The 15662-nt window shown below is 37.0% G+C and overlaps 1 protein-coding gene across 50 annotated transcripts in view; it reads left to right on the forward strand.

Annotated features, from left to right (window-relative positions):
- CLASP2 (cytoplasmic linker associated protein 2) overlaps positions 1-15662 on the forward strand; it is a 185388-nt gene that overhangs the window by 142485 nt on the left and 27241 nt on the right. For 29 of the 50 annotated variants that reach the window (XM_081823471.1, XM_081823506.1, XM_081823570.1 and 26 more), the window contains 3 exons: positions 378-541; positions 1557-1635; positions 5705-5848. In XM_081823471.1, the coding sequence (XP_081679597.1) occupies positions 378-541; positions 1557-1635; positions 5705-5848 (387 nt within the window). Of the gene's footprint in view, positions 1-377; positions 542-1556; positions 1636-1767; positions 1819-5704; positions 5849-15662 lie in introns of all 50 variants that reach the window. The other 21 variants (XM_081823428.1, XM_081823437.1, XM_081823489.1 and 18 more) reach the window with 1 other exon arrangement.

Below are 15662 nucleotides of genomic sequence, written 5' to 3' on the forward strand. Positions count from 1 at the left end.
AGAGCTGAGGGCTGGTGAGGCTATCAGTAGGTAATGTCTTGCCCTAAATTTTAGATAAAATGGATTTCAGTTTAACCACATTAAGCTATGGCATCATTGACAACATTAGGTGTGCCAGCCATTATGGCCAAAGTTTCTTTACCAAGTGATGCTGCATGGAATAGCTAATTGTTGAACTTCAGCAGAAGTTGGATAACAGTTCAAACGTACTCTTGTATCACAGAGTCCAATGAAAAGCAAGAGAGATTGTTTTTCCGCTTGGCTGCCAATCGCTGTGCCTCTGATTCCTGTATTCCCTTCCTATTTCGGTTTTGAATTGATCATAAAGGTCAATATTTCCTCCTTTTTCTCTCCCTTTCCCCATTTATCCACTATAGGTATTCAGCATGTTTTTGGAGACTCTAGTGGATTTCATACAAGTCCACAAAGATGACCTTCAAGACTGGTTGTTTGTACTGCTGACGCAACTATTAAAAAAAATGGGTGCTGATTTGCTTGGATCTGTTCAGGCAAAAGTTCAGAAAGCCCTTGATGTTACCAGGTAATATTTTCTTCAGATACTTCAAGTTTATCCAGTAGTAATCAGGAATGTTTAGTTTCTTTGTTTAGATTTCTGAATCCTTCTGATTCATTTAGGCTGCATGGGCTTCATTTGAAAATTGTTAATGATGCCCATTCACATGGGTATATCTAATGCAACACTGGTCCTTAAATCAAACACTGCCTTTCTTTTCTAAAACAATCATGAACACTGGTTGAGTAATTCAAAGGCAGTATTTTATCTTAACTAGGATATTCAAAGTAGAGTTGAAGATCTTATTCAGTCTAATGTTAACATAAAAAATATTTCCTAAATTTAAAAAGAATGTTTTATTATAGCACTTAAATATTCAGAATCTTTTTTCAGAAGATTTTGAACCAGTGATATATTTCTGCTTTCTTGTGTAGATTGTTGAGGTGAATTATTTCAAATACCCACTTACTAGGTTGAAGTGAGTCTAGAATTCAGATATTAGGTCTGGGGAAATATCTCTGATAATGTTCAACTTTTTTTTTCTTTTACTTTTTTATTTTAAAGATTTTTTTATTCATTTATTTTAGAGAGAGTGCAAGTGGGGGGAGGGGCAGAGGATGAGGGAGAGAGAGAGGGAATCAAGCAGATTCCCCTCTAAGCAGGGGAGCCCCATGTGGGCCTCAGTCTCACGATCCTGAGATCATGACCTGAGCTGAAATCAAGAGTTGGACCCTTAACTGACTAAGGCACCCAGGCGCCCCAGAACTTTTTTTCTGATTAAATCCATACTTGAGGGAAGATAGACCCATTATTTGCTGTAGTGTTGTTTTTAACGCCCATTAGGATATAGATTCAGATGTTCACATTGTTCTGGGAATAACTTGTATGCTGTACTATATAGACTATACTATTTAGAGATACGACTTCATGCATGCTCTTTGAATGACATACTGTGTTTTGGTATTCAGCATAATCTTCTGTTTAGTTTGCTAAATGTTTACTTGATAAATTTTTGTTTTGCTTTGTTCTTTCCTTATTTCAGAGAGTCTTTTCCAAATGATCTTCAATTTAATATTCTAATGAGATTTACTGTTGATCAGACCCAAACACCAAGCTTGAAGGTAAAAACTTGAAGTCTTTCGAAGACATTGTAAGGAATTGAAGTATTTTATTAATAAAGTTATGTTGATATTTGTATTTCTGTCCAATGAGAAGCTGTTCCATCAGTGGATTTTGTTTTTATAAACTTTCAGACAGTCAAGCCAGCACTTCGGGACCAGCTTCACTCTTTTTGGAGCTCCAAGGTTTTTTTGTTTTTGTTTTAATCTTCATTATTTCTTTTCTTAACTCTCTTTAAAAACTCTGCCGTGTTTCAGAGAATGTTTGTATGCATCTGATTTCAACTACTAACCTCTGTAAGCCCTTTAAGCATGCACAGATTTTATTTCAAATGTTACTCAATTGCCAGTCTATGTCTTGGAGAAGCTTCCTGGGGATTTCCATTTAGAAAGCAGCACAAGTATGGCCATCTAACTCTAAGCTGGTAATGCAGACTTGCTCTATAAAGTCTTATCTCATTTTATGTTTGTGATTTCCCAACACTTATTTTTTTAGTTTAGAAGTTTGAATAGGTATTTTGGGCAAAATGTTAGTTTTGCCTATGTCTTTATTTTAATAAACAAAAATTTTTAAGTTTAATCTCCCTACTATTCTCCAGTTCTCCTTAACTGAAATAGTCACTTTTTGCAATGTGATATTTCTAATGTGTGCATAAAATTTAGAATCAGGATTAACTTTCTCAATTATTAGCACACATTTTTTAATTTATGTGAAAACGAGATGGATTCCAATTTGTGACTTAAAATGATTAGTAGGTTTAACATAAAAGAAAATATAATTTAATGGAAAAGCCCCTGAATTCTTTACTAGAGATGTTTTCTTAGTTTTATTAAATGAGATTAAAGTCAGGGAAATAACAAGCATATGTGCATTTACAAGCCTTACATTTTTCTGCTCTCTTCTGCACGAAATATATTTCTACAAGCATTATTGCCCATGATTGATTTTCCTTTAAGATTCTGAATATGATTTTGCCTTAAAAATCACAATTATGTTTCTTACTAGGGTTGATTTACACTCAACATAATGTTAATTTCTCAGAGCTGCTTTGTGAAAGGGATTCCATCTATTTTGATTTTAAAATGTGACCTACAGAAGGAGAAATCATATACTTGATTTTACTGATAAATGTTTTGAACTCATTCTTTGTCCTAGCCATTGTGTGAGGCAGTCCAAGGAATATAAAATTTATAATTTTTTATCATTATAATGCACAATAAATTGTAATAAGGGTTATGATTTAGGTACCAGGGGTAGGTAGGTATTCAAGTGCTGTTGAAAATGTACGTAGAGCTATTTCATGGGCTAGTGGAAAAGGAGGTCTAAACCATTAGCTTAAGAAATAAGGGTGAGGGCGCCTGGGTGGCTCAGATAGATGGTTAAGCGTCTGCCTTCGGTTCAGGTCATGATCCCAGGGTCCTGGGATCAAGTCCTGCATTGGGCTCCCTGCTCCTTGGGAGCCTGCTTCTCCCTCTACCTCTCTCTCTCTCTCTGTCTCATGAATAAATAAATAAAATCTTAAAAAAAAAAAAATAAGGGTGATAGGGGAGTTCAGGGAGAGAATAAAGTTGTTGAATGCCTAGAGAAAAAGACAGTGGGAAACAGACAAATTAAAATTAGCTTTCCTGTTGGAAAATGGGACTGGAATTACAGACTGTTTCTCTAAAAGCTATATATTTAAATGGCTTTTATATTTTATATATACATGCAGTACATATTATATAAACATACACACAGGCAAAGCTACAGAGGAAAATCACTCTTCAACTCCTAAATTGATATTTTAGGATAACAAGGAAAAGTTAAATTGGAGCCATACCTATGCCAAAAATGAATAATTTTCAGATGGGTGACAGATTAAGATTAAAAAACTGTTCTGAACAGGTTATAGAAAAAAACAACTTGAGTGTGAGATCTATAAAGTTCTTTATTGAAAAAAATGTGTCTTTCAGATAAAGGAGAAAATTTTATATAAAATTTTATCTCTCACAGTCGTGGTTAAATGTCAGAAAAGAAGCAATAGAATGGGGGAAATGGCAATACAGAGTGATTTTGAGTAAGTAATATTTAAAAAAAACAATTTTGGTGACTTCTTTTTCTGGGTTTCACAGATCTGTTGTAAAGTTATGCACATTTAAGTAGCAAGATAATTTTTCCTTCTCTGAAGAATACATTTGTGTTATTAAAATTACAAACTATGTATATAAACTTGTGAAATACTCTACTTAAATCTAAACTTCCAAATGATTATTATGTGTGTATTGTGATTATTTTGCCGAGTGGCATAGTAAACACACCTGCTCTGTGAAACCCTTTAAAATTTTATGTGCCTCTGTAAATTGCCAAGACACTGCACTAGTCGAATCTCACATAGCACAAATAAGTGCATTCAAATATTGATGGTGGCAAATTGAAAACAAACTACATTGATGTTCATCCTTTGATTTACTATTGCCACCTTTCAATTATTCACACTGATAAAAGGGGACACGGCTTTAAGAATCCAGAATGTTAGGTGCTGCCTTACTTTATTGGGCCTGCTACTGCAAAATTAACCATAAGTCTCTTTTACTCTCCACGGCACATTTTACCTGAGATGGCTGATAGGTTAACTCAGTTTTTTTCAATACATCTCTTAAAGTTATAGTTCTTAAAATTTATTCATTTTGAAATGAATGTAATCTGATCACTTTTTTCTTTTTAAAAATTTTTTTTTAAGATTTATTTATTTTAGAGAGAAAGAGCATGCCCAAGAGAGGGGGGAGAGGGAAAGAGAGAGAGGGAGAGAAGCAGACTCCCTGCTGAGTGCAGAGCTTGATCCCACGGGCCCCAAGACCATGACCTGAGCCAAAATCAAGAGTTGGACGCTTAACTGACTGAGCCCCCAAGCACCCCCTTTTTCTTTTATAAACTGGAGTCAGAAGGAGGAAAATGTACAAGAGTCAGAACCTTATTTTAACCCTTCACTTCCTATATATTGACTTGGCACAGTACTTCCAAAGGACCTTATTTGGGTTGAGTGAGACAAGTGGCATCTTAACATCAATAACAAGGGAAGAAAGATCATTCTTGTCTTAATCTTTGGCAATATTTTTTCAAAGTTGCTGTTTTAATTATACATGTAAACCTTCCAAGTCAGCAAATCTGTATTTGATACATGTTCAGCATATGTTGTATCCAAGGACTGTACACTATGCCAGGTGCCATTTCTAAACTGCACTAGCAGAGTCCTTTAGAACCATTATTTACAAATCCTAGAATGTTAGAAGATGTGACAGTTGTTCTCAACCTGTTTTTCTGCTCCAACACACCTGGGAGAAAGGAGGTAATTTAACAGTGGATAACAAAGGAGATAATTTAACTCTGAGGATAACAAAGGCTGAGCATAAGGAAGAAGCATGTGTGCTTTGCCCCACCTCCTGCTGATTTTGAAGCCTACATTTGACCACACACCTACCTAGCATGCACCCAAGCATCAGGAATTACAAATAAGTGTTGTATTTTCTCCAGTGGTACTTCTGTAAAAATTTCTTGTGACGCTTCTTTTGAAAGATAGTAGTTCTAGCAATTGATGGACCTATTAAGGAACATGATCTCGTTGGGTGAATGTTACTGTATGTTTGGGAGAAAACCTGTATTGCCCACCTCAATTACTTACTTGGTTTATGATACCTTATTTCCAGAATACTTTTGGTTCATTTCCACAAAAGCCAAATTATACTTAATTTATAAAGATGGGCTCCTAGGGAAATCTAGACAAGTCAGCTGTAAGCTCTGAAGGCAGGCTCAAGGAAAAGGGTCTAATCTTGTTAAGAGAGTCTTCAGCAGTTGTTCAGACACAAGGAATGAAACACCTGGGACTTAAAAGTTCTGCATATGTGAAAACAAAAATCCACATTACCATGTATTTGTACCTCAGGTATGTAGATGGTTATATAATTTCTTTGTTGTTGTTGATGGTGTTTCATTTTGTATTGGTCGAAAAAATAATCACCTAATTGTTTCTGAAGTATTGTCCGTATCCCTCAGTGACCATCTGATTGTCCTCTCTCATTGTGCTTACCTCTGTAGGTGAAGGTTGCTATCCTTAAATACATAGAAACTCTGGCCAAACAGATGGATCCAGGAGATTTTATAAATTCCAGTGAAACTCGTCTGGCAGTGTCTCGGGTTATCACTTGGACAACAGAACCCAAAAGTTCTGATGTTCGGAAGGTATGTTTTAATTTAAGGTTTAGAAGGTAAATTAGATAAGGAAGTCAGTCGTTTTGGATTGCCAATGAAGGGAACTAATATTTCAGGACATTACCAGTTAGCATTGAGTTATTTACCTAGTGACATGAAGACTTTTTTTTTTAATCTTCTATATTTTAAATTTTATCCATTTAATATGAGTATAATATAAAAAATAACTGTCCTGGGGCACCTGGGTGGCTCAGTTGGTTAAGAGTCTGACTCTTGGTTTCAGCTTAGGTCATGATCTCATGGGTCATGAGATTAAGCCCCAAGTTGGGCTCTGCGCTCAGCGGGGACTCTGCTTGAAGATTCTGTACCTCTGTCCTTCCCCCTACCCGCGTGCATGCTCTCTCTCTCTCTCTCAAATAACTCTTTTTGGGGCGCCTGGGCGGCTCAGTCGTTAAGCGTCTGCCTTCGGCTCAGGTCATGATCCCAGGGTCCTGGGATCGAGCCCCGCATCGGGCTCTCTGCTCGGCCAGGAGCCTGCTTCTCCCTCTCCCACTCCCCCTGCTTGTGTTCCCTCTCTAGCTGTCTCTCTCTCTCTCTCTCTCTGTCAAATAAATAAAATAAAATCTTTAAAAAAAAAAAAAAAAGAAAACTTTTTTTTTTTTTTTAATAAACCTAAAAATAACTGTCCTGGTGCGCCTGGGTGGTTCAATTGGTTAAGCATCCAATTCTTGATTTCAGCTCAGGTCGTGATCTCAGGGTTATGAGATTGAGCCCTGCGTTTTGCTCTGTGCTGGGTGTGGAACCTGCTTAAGATTCTCTCTCTTCCTCTCCCTCTGCCCCTCCCCCCCCCAAAAATAAATAAATAAATAAATAAATAAATAATAACTGTCCTTGTCACAATCCTCCCCACCTCTAATCTTGTAACCATTCAAAATATAGTCAACCCTTGTTAATATCCAAAATATGTAAAGAATTTATACATCTCAACATCCAAAAAAACAAATAATCCAACTGAAAAATGGGTAGAAGACATGAACAGACATTTCTCCAAAGAAGATATACAGATGGCCAACAGACACATGAAAAGATGCTCCACATCACTCATCATCAGGGAAATGCAAATTAAAACCACAATGAATTATCACCTCACATCTACCAGAATGTCTAAAGTCAAAAACACAGAAAACAAGTGCTGGCAAGGATGTGGAGAAAAGGGAACCCTCTTGAATGGTTGGTGGGAATGTAAATTGGTGTAGCCACTGTGGAAAACAGTGTGGAGGTTTCTCAAAAAATTAAAAACAGGGGGCACCTTGGTGGCTCAGTTGTTAAGCGTCTGCCTTCGGCTCAGGTCATGATCTGAGGGTCCTGGGATCGAGCCCCACATCGGGCTCCCTGCTCAGTGGGAAGCCTGCTTCTCCCTCTTCCACTCCCCCTGTTTGTGTTCCTGCTCTCATTATCTCTCACTATCTCTCTCTCTCTAGATAAATAAAATCTTAAAAAAAAAAAAAATTAAAAACAATTACCCTATGATCCAGGAATTGCAATTTTGGGTATTTACCCAAAAAATACAAGAACACTAATTCAAAGGGATACATGCACCCCTATGTTTATAGCAGCATTATTTATAATAGTCAAACTATGGAAGCAGACCAAGTGTCCACTGATAGATGAATGGATAAAAAAGAGGTGCTATATATATATACACATATATATAAATATATAATGGAATGTTATTCAGCCATAACAAAGAATGAAGTCTTGCCATTTGAACAACATGGATAGAGCTAGACAGTATAATACTAAGCAAAGTAAGTCAGGAAATGACAAATACCGTATGATCTCACTCATGTGGAATTTAAGAAACAAATTGGGGGAAAAGAGACAAACCAAGAAACAGACTTTTAATTATAGAAAACAAACTGATGGTTACCAGATGGGAGGTGGGTGAGGGGATGGGGGAAATAGGGGATGGCGATTAAAGAGTACACTTAACATGATCAACAAAAAAAATGAAAAAAACAAAATAAAACCAAAAAACAAAATATAGTTGACCATTGAACAACACAGATTTGAACTGTGTTGGTCCACTTACATGCAGATTTTTTTTATAGTATAGTAATATAAATGTATTTTCCTTATGATTTTCTTAACATCTTTTCTCTAGTTTATTTTAAGAATACAGTATATAATACATATAGCATACAAAAGGTATGTTAATCAGCTGTTTATATTACCACTAAGGCTTCTGGTCAAGAGCAGAGATTTGACTGTGCGGGAGGTTGGTGCCCCTAACCTCTGTGTTGTTCAAGGGTCAACTGCAGTCTAAATCTTTCCCCTTGCAGGTACCAATGTATTTCAAGTAGGAATTTACAGTTATTTCTTGATTTACTCATTTTAGGCATTATCTACTGATCTATTGATAAATTTAGCCAGTATGTAGCTTTCTATCTACCTTTGTACATAAGAACTTAGCTTTAGGGACGCCTGGGTAGCTCAGTCAGTTGAGCATCTGCCTTTGGCTCGGGTTGTAATTCCAGGGTCCTGGGATCGAGCCCCACATTGGGCTCCTTGCTTGGTGGGGAGCCTGCTTCTCCCTCTGCCTGCTGCTCCCCCTGCTTGTTGCTCGTGCTCTCTCTCTCGGACAAAAAAAAAAAAAAACTTAGCTTTACCCATCCTATTCCCACATCCTTTCCTATATCTTTCCCCATAATCTTCAAAATACTGAGGAATCAACCATTGGTAATCAATACAAAAGATTTACTTTTGACTGTGGAAGTGTTCACTCCTACGCCAACTGGTTTATTGCTACCTCCTTTCTTAAACTTTGTTGTGGTGTAAATAATTTGCCTTGCTTTTCATTTGCCTGGGTAATGTTATTTAACTGTCTGTTCATATTTTCAACATCTCTGTAACATGCTTATGGGTAACATTTTCCATATGCTCAAAAACATAAGTTAGTTATTTCATGGGGAGCTCCTTTCTAGGCCTTCTGTTCTCTTCATCATCTTCCTGAGACCTCTCTTCACCCCTAACCTTTCATTTCTCACATCCTATATGTAGCTCTGTTTACTCTCTTCCTTTGTGAGTCATTTTCTTCAATATTTGCTGCAAAGAAGCACATAGAATATACATTTTATGACCTTTATTTCTAATGGTGAACACTTTACCCAACAGAAGCAGAATATACATTCTTCTCAAGTGTACATGGAACAGTCTCCAGGATAAGACCATATGCTAGGCGATGAAACAAACCTCTCAGTAGTTTTCTTAAGAGGACAAAAATAATACAAAGTATATTCTCTGACCACAGTGGAATGAAATTAGAAATTAATAACAGGGAAATTTGGGGGGCTCACAAATACATGGAAATTAAACAACTTATTCCTAAATCACCAGTGGATCGAAGAAGAAATCAAAAGTGAAATCAAAATACCGTGAGGTGAATGAAAATGAAGACGTGACATACCAGAACTTAAAGGATGCAGCTAGAGCAGTGCTTAGAGTGAAATTTATAGCAGTTAATGCTATAATAATAAAGAAGAAAGATCTCAAATTAGTAACCTTAACCACTACCTTATGACACTGGAAAAAGAACAAACTAACCCTAAAGTAAGCAGAAAGATGTAATCAAGATTAAAGCACAAATTGGGGTGCCTGGCTCGGCTGGTAGAGCATGTGACCCTTGATCTTAGGGTCATGAGTCCATGTTGGGCATGGAGCCCGCTTAAAAAAAAAAAAAAGATTAAAACACAATAAAGCAGAAAATAATCAGTGAAACTAAAAGCTGGTTTTTTGAAAAATCAACAAAATTGGCAAACTTTTAACTAGATTGACCAAGAAGAAAAGAGACTAAAATTACTAGAATTAGAAATGGAAGAGGGAATATGACCAACCTTACAGAAATAAAAATTGTAAAGGAATACTATGAATAATTATGTCAGTAATTTAGATGAAACGAACAAATCCCTAGAAAGATGTAGACTACCAAAACTGACTCAAGAAGAAATAGATGTTAATAGAACAAGTAAAGAGATTGACTTAGTAATCAAAAAACTACCCATGAAGAGAAGCCAGGCTCAGATGGCTTCACTGGCGAATTCCACCAAACAAATTACTACCAATTCTTTAGAAACTCTTCCAAAAAACAGAAGAAGGAACACTTTCTAACTCATTGTGTGAGGGCAGTAGTACCTTGATACCAAAACCAGATAAAGACCACACACACACACACACAAAACCTACAGCCCGATAACTTCTACAAATATGGATGCAATTTAATCCTCGACAAAATATTAGCAAACTAAATCCTGCAACATATAAAAGAGAATTATACACCATGACCAGGTAAATGGGATTTATCCCAGGAAAGCAGGGTTAAATTAACATCTGAAAGTCTAGTAATATAATACACCATATCAATCAAAAGACAAAAAAACACATAATTGTATCAATAGAAAAGGCACCTGATGGTGCTCCTGGCTGGCTCAGTCAGTGGAGCATATGACTCTCCATATAAGGGTTGTAAGTTCAAGCCCCATATTGGGTGTGGAGATTACTTAAAAATAATACCTTGAGAAAAAAAGAAAAGGCATCTGGCAAAATCTTAACGTCCTCTCGGGATTTAACAAAAAATAAATAAATACAGGGCGCCTGGGTGGCTCAGATGGTTAAGCGTCTGCCTTCGGCTCAGGTCATGATCTCAGGGTCCTGGGATCGAGTCCCGCATCGGGCTTCTTGCTCCTTGGGAGCCTGCTTCTCCCTCTGCCTCTCTGTCTCTGTCTCTCATGAATAAATAAATAAAATCTTTAAAAATAAATAAATAAATAAATAAATACATAAAAACTAACAATGGAAGGAATTTTCTCAACCCAGTAGAGGGCACCTGCAAATATTCACAGCTAAACTCATACTTAATGGTGAAAGACTGGGTGCTTCCTCCTTAAAATTAGCAAGACAAGTATGTCTGCTGTCACTATTTCTGTTCAACATACACTATACAATTCAGTATATACTATGCATTACACTATACTCTGGTCTAAGTGTGCAATATGGTAATGGTATGTCTAAAAATGTACAATTCAACAGTTTCTATATCTGTTCAACTAGGGGTTCTAGCCAGGACAGTTAGGAAAAAATAAATAAAAGGCATCTAGACTGTAAAGAAGAAGTAAAACTATTTCCATTTGCAAGTGATATGATCTTGTATAGAGAAAATCCTAAGGAATCACTAAATAACTATTAGAACTAGTAAATTCATCAAGTTTGCATGATATAAAACAGTATACAGAAATCAGTTATATTCTAAACCCTTGCAGTGAGCAATCCAAAAATGAAATTAGGAAAAGAATTTCATTTACAATAGCATCAAAAAGATTAAAATCTATAGGAATACATTTGATAAAAGAAGTGCAAAATTTATATAGAAACTAGAAAATAGTTTTGAAAGAAATTAATGATTTAAATAAACTGAAAAACATTCATGTTCATGGATGGGAAGATTTAATATTGTTAAGTTGGCAACACTGCCCAAAGTGATCCACAGGTGAGATGTAATGCCTATCAAAATCCCAGAAATTTGTAGAAATTTACAAGCTGATTCCAAATTCATATGGAATTGCAAGGGTTCCATTATAGCCAAAACAATCTTGAAAAAGAACAAAGTAAGAGGACTTCACACTTCCTGATTTTAAAACCTAGTTTAGGTTTTGAAACCTCAGAAATACTGCAGATTCAGTTCCAGACTACTGCAGTAAAGCCTAGTCACATGAATATTTTCATTTCCCATTGTATATGAAAGTTATCTTTGCACTATGCTGTGGTCTGTAAGTGTGCAATAGCATTATGTCTAAAAAAATGTACATACCTTAATTTAAAAATACTGCCAAAAAATGCTAACCATCACCTAAGAATTCAGAGTCTTAATCTTTTGGCAGGTGGAGGGTCTTGTCTCAGTGTTTACTGATCAGGGTGGTGGTTGCCAAAGGTTGGGGTGGCTGTGGCAGTTTCTTGAAAGAAAGCAGCAGTGGTGGAAAAACAGTATGGAGATTTCTCAAACAGAAATAGAAATACCGTAGACACTACTGGGTATTACCCAAGGAAAATGAAAATGGTAATTTGAAAAGATATTTGCACCCCTGTGTTTATTGCAGCATTATTTGCAGCATTATTTACAATAGCCAAGGTATGGAAGCAATTCAAGTGTCTCTTGATAGATGAATGGATAAAGATTAGGTATTCATATACGGTGACTGTTAGCAGCCATAAAAAAGGAGGAGATGTTGACATTTGCAACAGCATGGATGGGCCTGAAGGATATTATGCTGAGTGAGATAAGTCAGATTGAAAAAGACAAATACCATGTGATTTCACTTACATGGAATCTAAAAAACAAAACAAATGAATAAACAAAAAGCAGAATCAGACCATAAATACAGAAAACAAACTGATGGTTGCCAGAGAGAAAGGGATGGGGTATAGGGAAAATGGGTGAAGGAGAATGGAAAATACAGGCTCCCAGTTATGGAATGAATAGGTCACGGTTATAAGAGGCACAGCAAAGGAAATGTAATCAGTGATATTGTAATGGTGTATGTTGACAGATGGTAGCTACACTTGTGGTGAGCATAGCATAACAAGTTAAATCATGTTGTACGCGTGAAACCAATGTGACATTGTGTGTCAACTTTACTCAAGTTTTAAAAATTGTTTTTAAATAATTCAAAATAAAAATCATTTCGAATTCATTTGAAGAAATAAGACAAAAATGGGGCACCTGGGTGGCTCAGTCATTAAGTGTCTGCCTTCGGCTCGGGTCATGATCCCAGGGTCTTTGGGATTGAGCCCTGCATCAGGCTCCCTGCTCTGTTGGAAGCCTGCTTCTCCCTCTTCCACTCCCCCTACTTGTGTTCCCTCTCTCGCTGTCTCTCTCTCTGTCAAATAAATAAATAAAATATTTAAAAAGAAAAAGAAAGAAGACAAAAATGAAGTTTGCTGCATCAACTCTTCCTTTTACAATTTCTCTGTAGTATGAGATGCTGTTTAATAGCATTTTACCCATAGAGTTTCTTTCAGAATTGGAGTCAGTCCTCTCAAACCCTGCTGCGGCTTTACCAACTAGTTTATGTAATATTCTAAATCCTTTGTTGTTATTTCAACAGTCTTCACAACATATTCACCAGGAATAGATTGCATCTCAAACAACACTTTCTTTGCTCATCCGTAAGAAACAACTTCTCATCTCTTCCAGTTTTGTCATGAGATAGCAGCAATTCAGTCACATCTTCAGGCTTCACTTCTAATTCTCTTGCTAATTCCACTACATCTGCAGTATGCCCTCCACTGAAGTCTTGAACCACTCAAAGTCATCCATGAGGGTTGGAATCAACTTTTTCCAAATTCCTGTTAATGTTGATATTTTGATCTCTTCCCAGGAATCACAAATGTTCTAAATGGCATCTAGAATGGCAAATCCTTTTTCAGAAGGTTTTCAATTTACTTTGCACAGATCCATCATAGGAATCACTATCTATGGCAGCTATAGCCTTACAAAATGTATTTAAGTAATAAGTCTTCAAAGTCAGAATTACTCCATGATCCATGGGCTGCAGAATAGATATTGTGTTAGCAGGCATGAAGACAACAGTAATTCTCATTGTACATCTCCGTTGCAGCTCTTGGGTGACCAGGCGCATTGTCAACGAGTCGTAATATTTTGAAAGGAATCTTTTTTTCCTCAGCAGTAGGTCTCAGCAGTGGCTTAAAATATTCAGGAAACCATGTTGTAAATAGATGTGCTCTCCCCCAGGCTTTGTTGTTCCATTTAGAGAGCACAGGAGAGTGGATTTAGCATAATTCCAAAGAGCCTTAGGATTTTCACAATGGTAAGTGAGGCAGTGGCTTCAACTTAAAGTCATAGGTTGCATTAGCCCATAACAAGAGAGTCACCCTGTCCTTTAGAGCCAGGCATTGACTTCTCTCTAGCTGTGAAAGTCCTAGATGGCATTTTATTCTAACATAAGGTTGTTCCGTCTACATTGAAAATCTGTTGTTTAGTGTAGCTACCTTCATGAATCATCCTAGCTAGATCTTCTGAATAACTTGTTGGAACTTCTGTATCAGCACTTTGCTGTTCCACCGTGCAATTTTATGTTATGATGGAGATGGCTTCTTTACTTAAACCTCATGAACCAACTTCTGGCTTCAAACTTCCATGGCTTCCTCACCAATCTCAGCAGAACTGAAGATAGTTAGGGTCTTGCTCTGGACGACACTCTGGCTTAAGGGAGTATTGTGGCCGCTTTGATCTTCTATCCAGACCACTAAAACTTTGTCTCTGTATCAGCAATAAAGCTGTGTTGCTTTCTTATCATTTGTGTGTTCACTGGAGTCAAGAACCTTCCTTTGCAGTCACAAGTTGGCTGTTTGTCACAAGAGGCCTAGCTTTTGGCCTATCTCTGCCTTCCTCACTAAGCTTAATCATTTCTAGCTTTTGATTTAATGTGAGACACACACAACTCTTTCTTTCACTTGAACATTTAAAGGCCATCATAGAACCATTAATTGGCCTCATTTCAATCAATATGGTTGTGTCTCAGGGAACAAGGAGGCCCAAGGAAAGGGAAAGAGATGGGAATGGCTGGTCAATGGAGAAGTCAGAACACACACAACATTTAGTGATTATATTCACCATCTCATACGAACATGATTTGTGGTACCCCAAAACAATTACAATAGTAACATCAGAGATCACTGATCACAGATCACCATACAAATATAAGGATGAAAAAGTTTGAAATGTTGCGAGGATTACCAAAATGTAACAGAGACATGAAGTGAGTAAATGCTATTTGAAAAAGTGCGCCAATAGACTTGCTCAGCAGAGTTGCCACAAACCTCCAAAATATATAAAGAACTTAATACAACTCAGTACCCAAAAAACAATCTGATTTAAAAATGGGCAGAAGACATGAACAGACATTTCTCTAAAGGAGACATATAGATGGCCAACAGACACCTGAAAAGATGCTCCACATCACTCATCATCAGGGAAATGCAAATCAAAACTACAACAAGATATCATCTCACACCTGTCAAAATGGCTAAAATAAACAACACAGGAAACAAGTGTTGGCGAGGATGTGGAGAGTAACCCTCTTGCACTGTTGGTGGGAATGCAAATTGGTGCAGCCACTGTATGGAGGTTCCTCAAGAAAATTAAAAACAGAACTACCCTATGATCCGGGAATTGCAATATTGGTATTTACCCAAAAAATATAAGAACACTAATTCAAAGGGATACATGCATCCCTATGTTTATAGCAGCATTATTTACAATGGCCAAATTATGGAAGCAGCCCGTGTCCATCAGTGGATAAAGATGTTGTATGTATATATATACAATGGAATATTATCCAGCCATAAAAAAAAAAATGGAATCTTGCCATTTACAATGACATGGATGGAACTAGAGAGTATAATGCTAAGCAAAATAAGTCAGAGAAAGAGAAATACTGTATGATTTCACTCATATGTGGAATTTAAGGAACAAAACAAAGGGGGAAAAAAAGAAACCAAGAAACAGACTCTTAACTATAAAGAACAAACTGAAGGGGCATCGGGCTGGTTCAGTTGGTGGAGCATGTGACTCTTGATCCCGGAGTTATAAGTTCAAGCCCCACGTTGGGTGTAGAGATTACTTAAAAAAATCTTTAAAAAGAAAAAACAGGGGCGCCTGGGTGGCTCAGTTGGTTGAGCGACTGCCTTCGGCTCAGGTCATGATCCTGGAATCCCTGGATCGAGTCCCGCATCGGGCTCCCTGCTCAGCAGGGAGTCTGCTTCTCCCTCT

The sequence above is a fragment of the Leptonychotes weddellii genome, chromosome 1 (genome assembly GCF_054177405.1).
Source record: "Leptonychotes weddellii isolate Sample4059 chromosome 1, ASM5417740v2, whole genome shotgun sequence".
Classification (NCBI taxonomy): domain Eukaryota; kingdom Metazoa; phylum Chordata; class Mammalia; order Carnivora; family Phocidae; genus Leptonychotes; species Leptonychotes weddellii.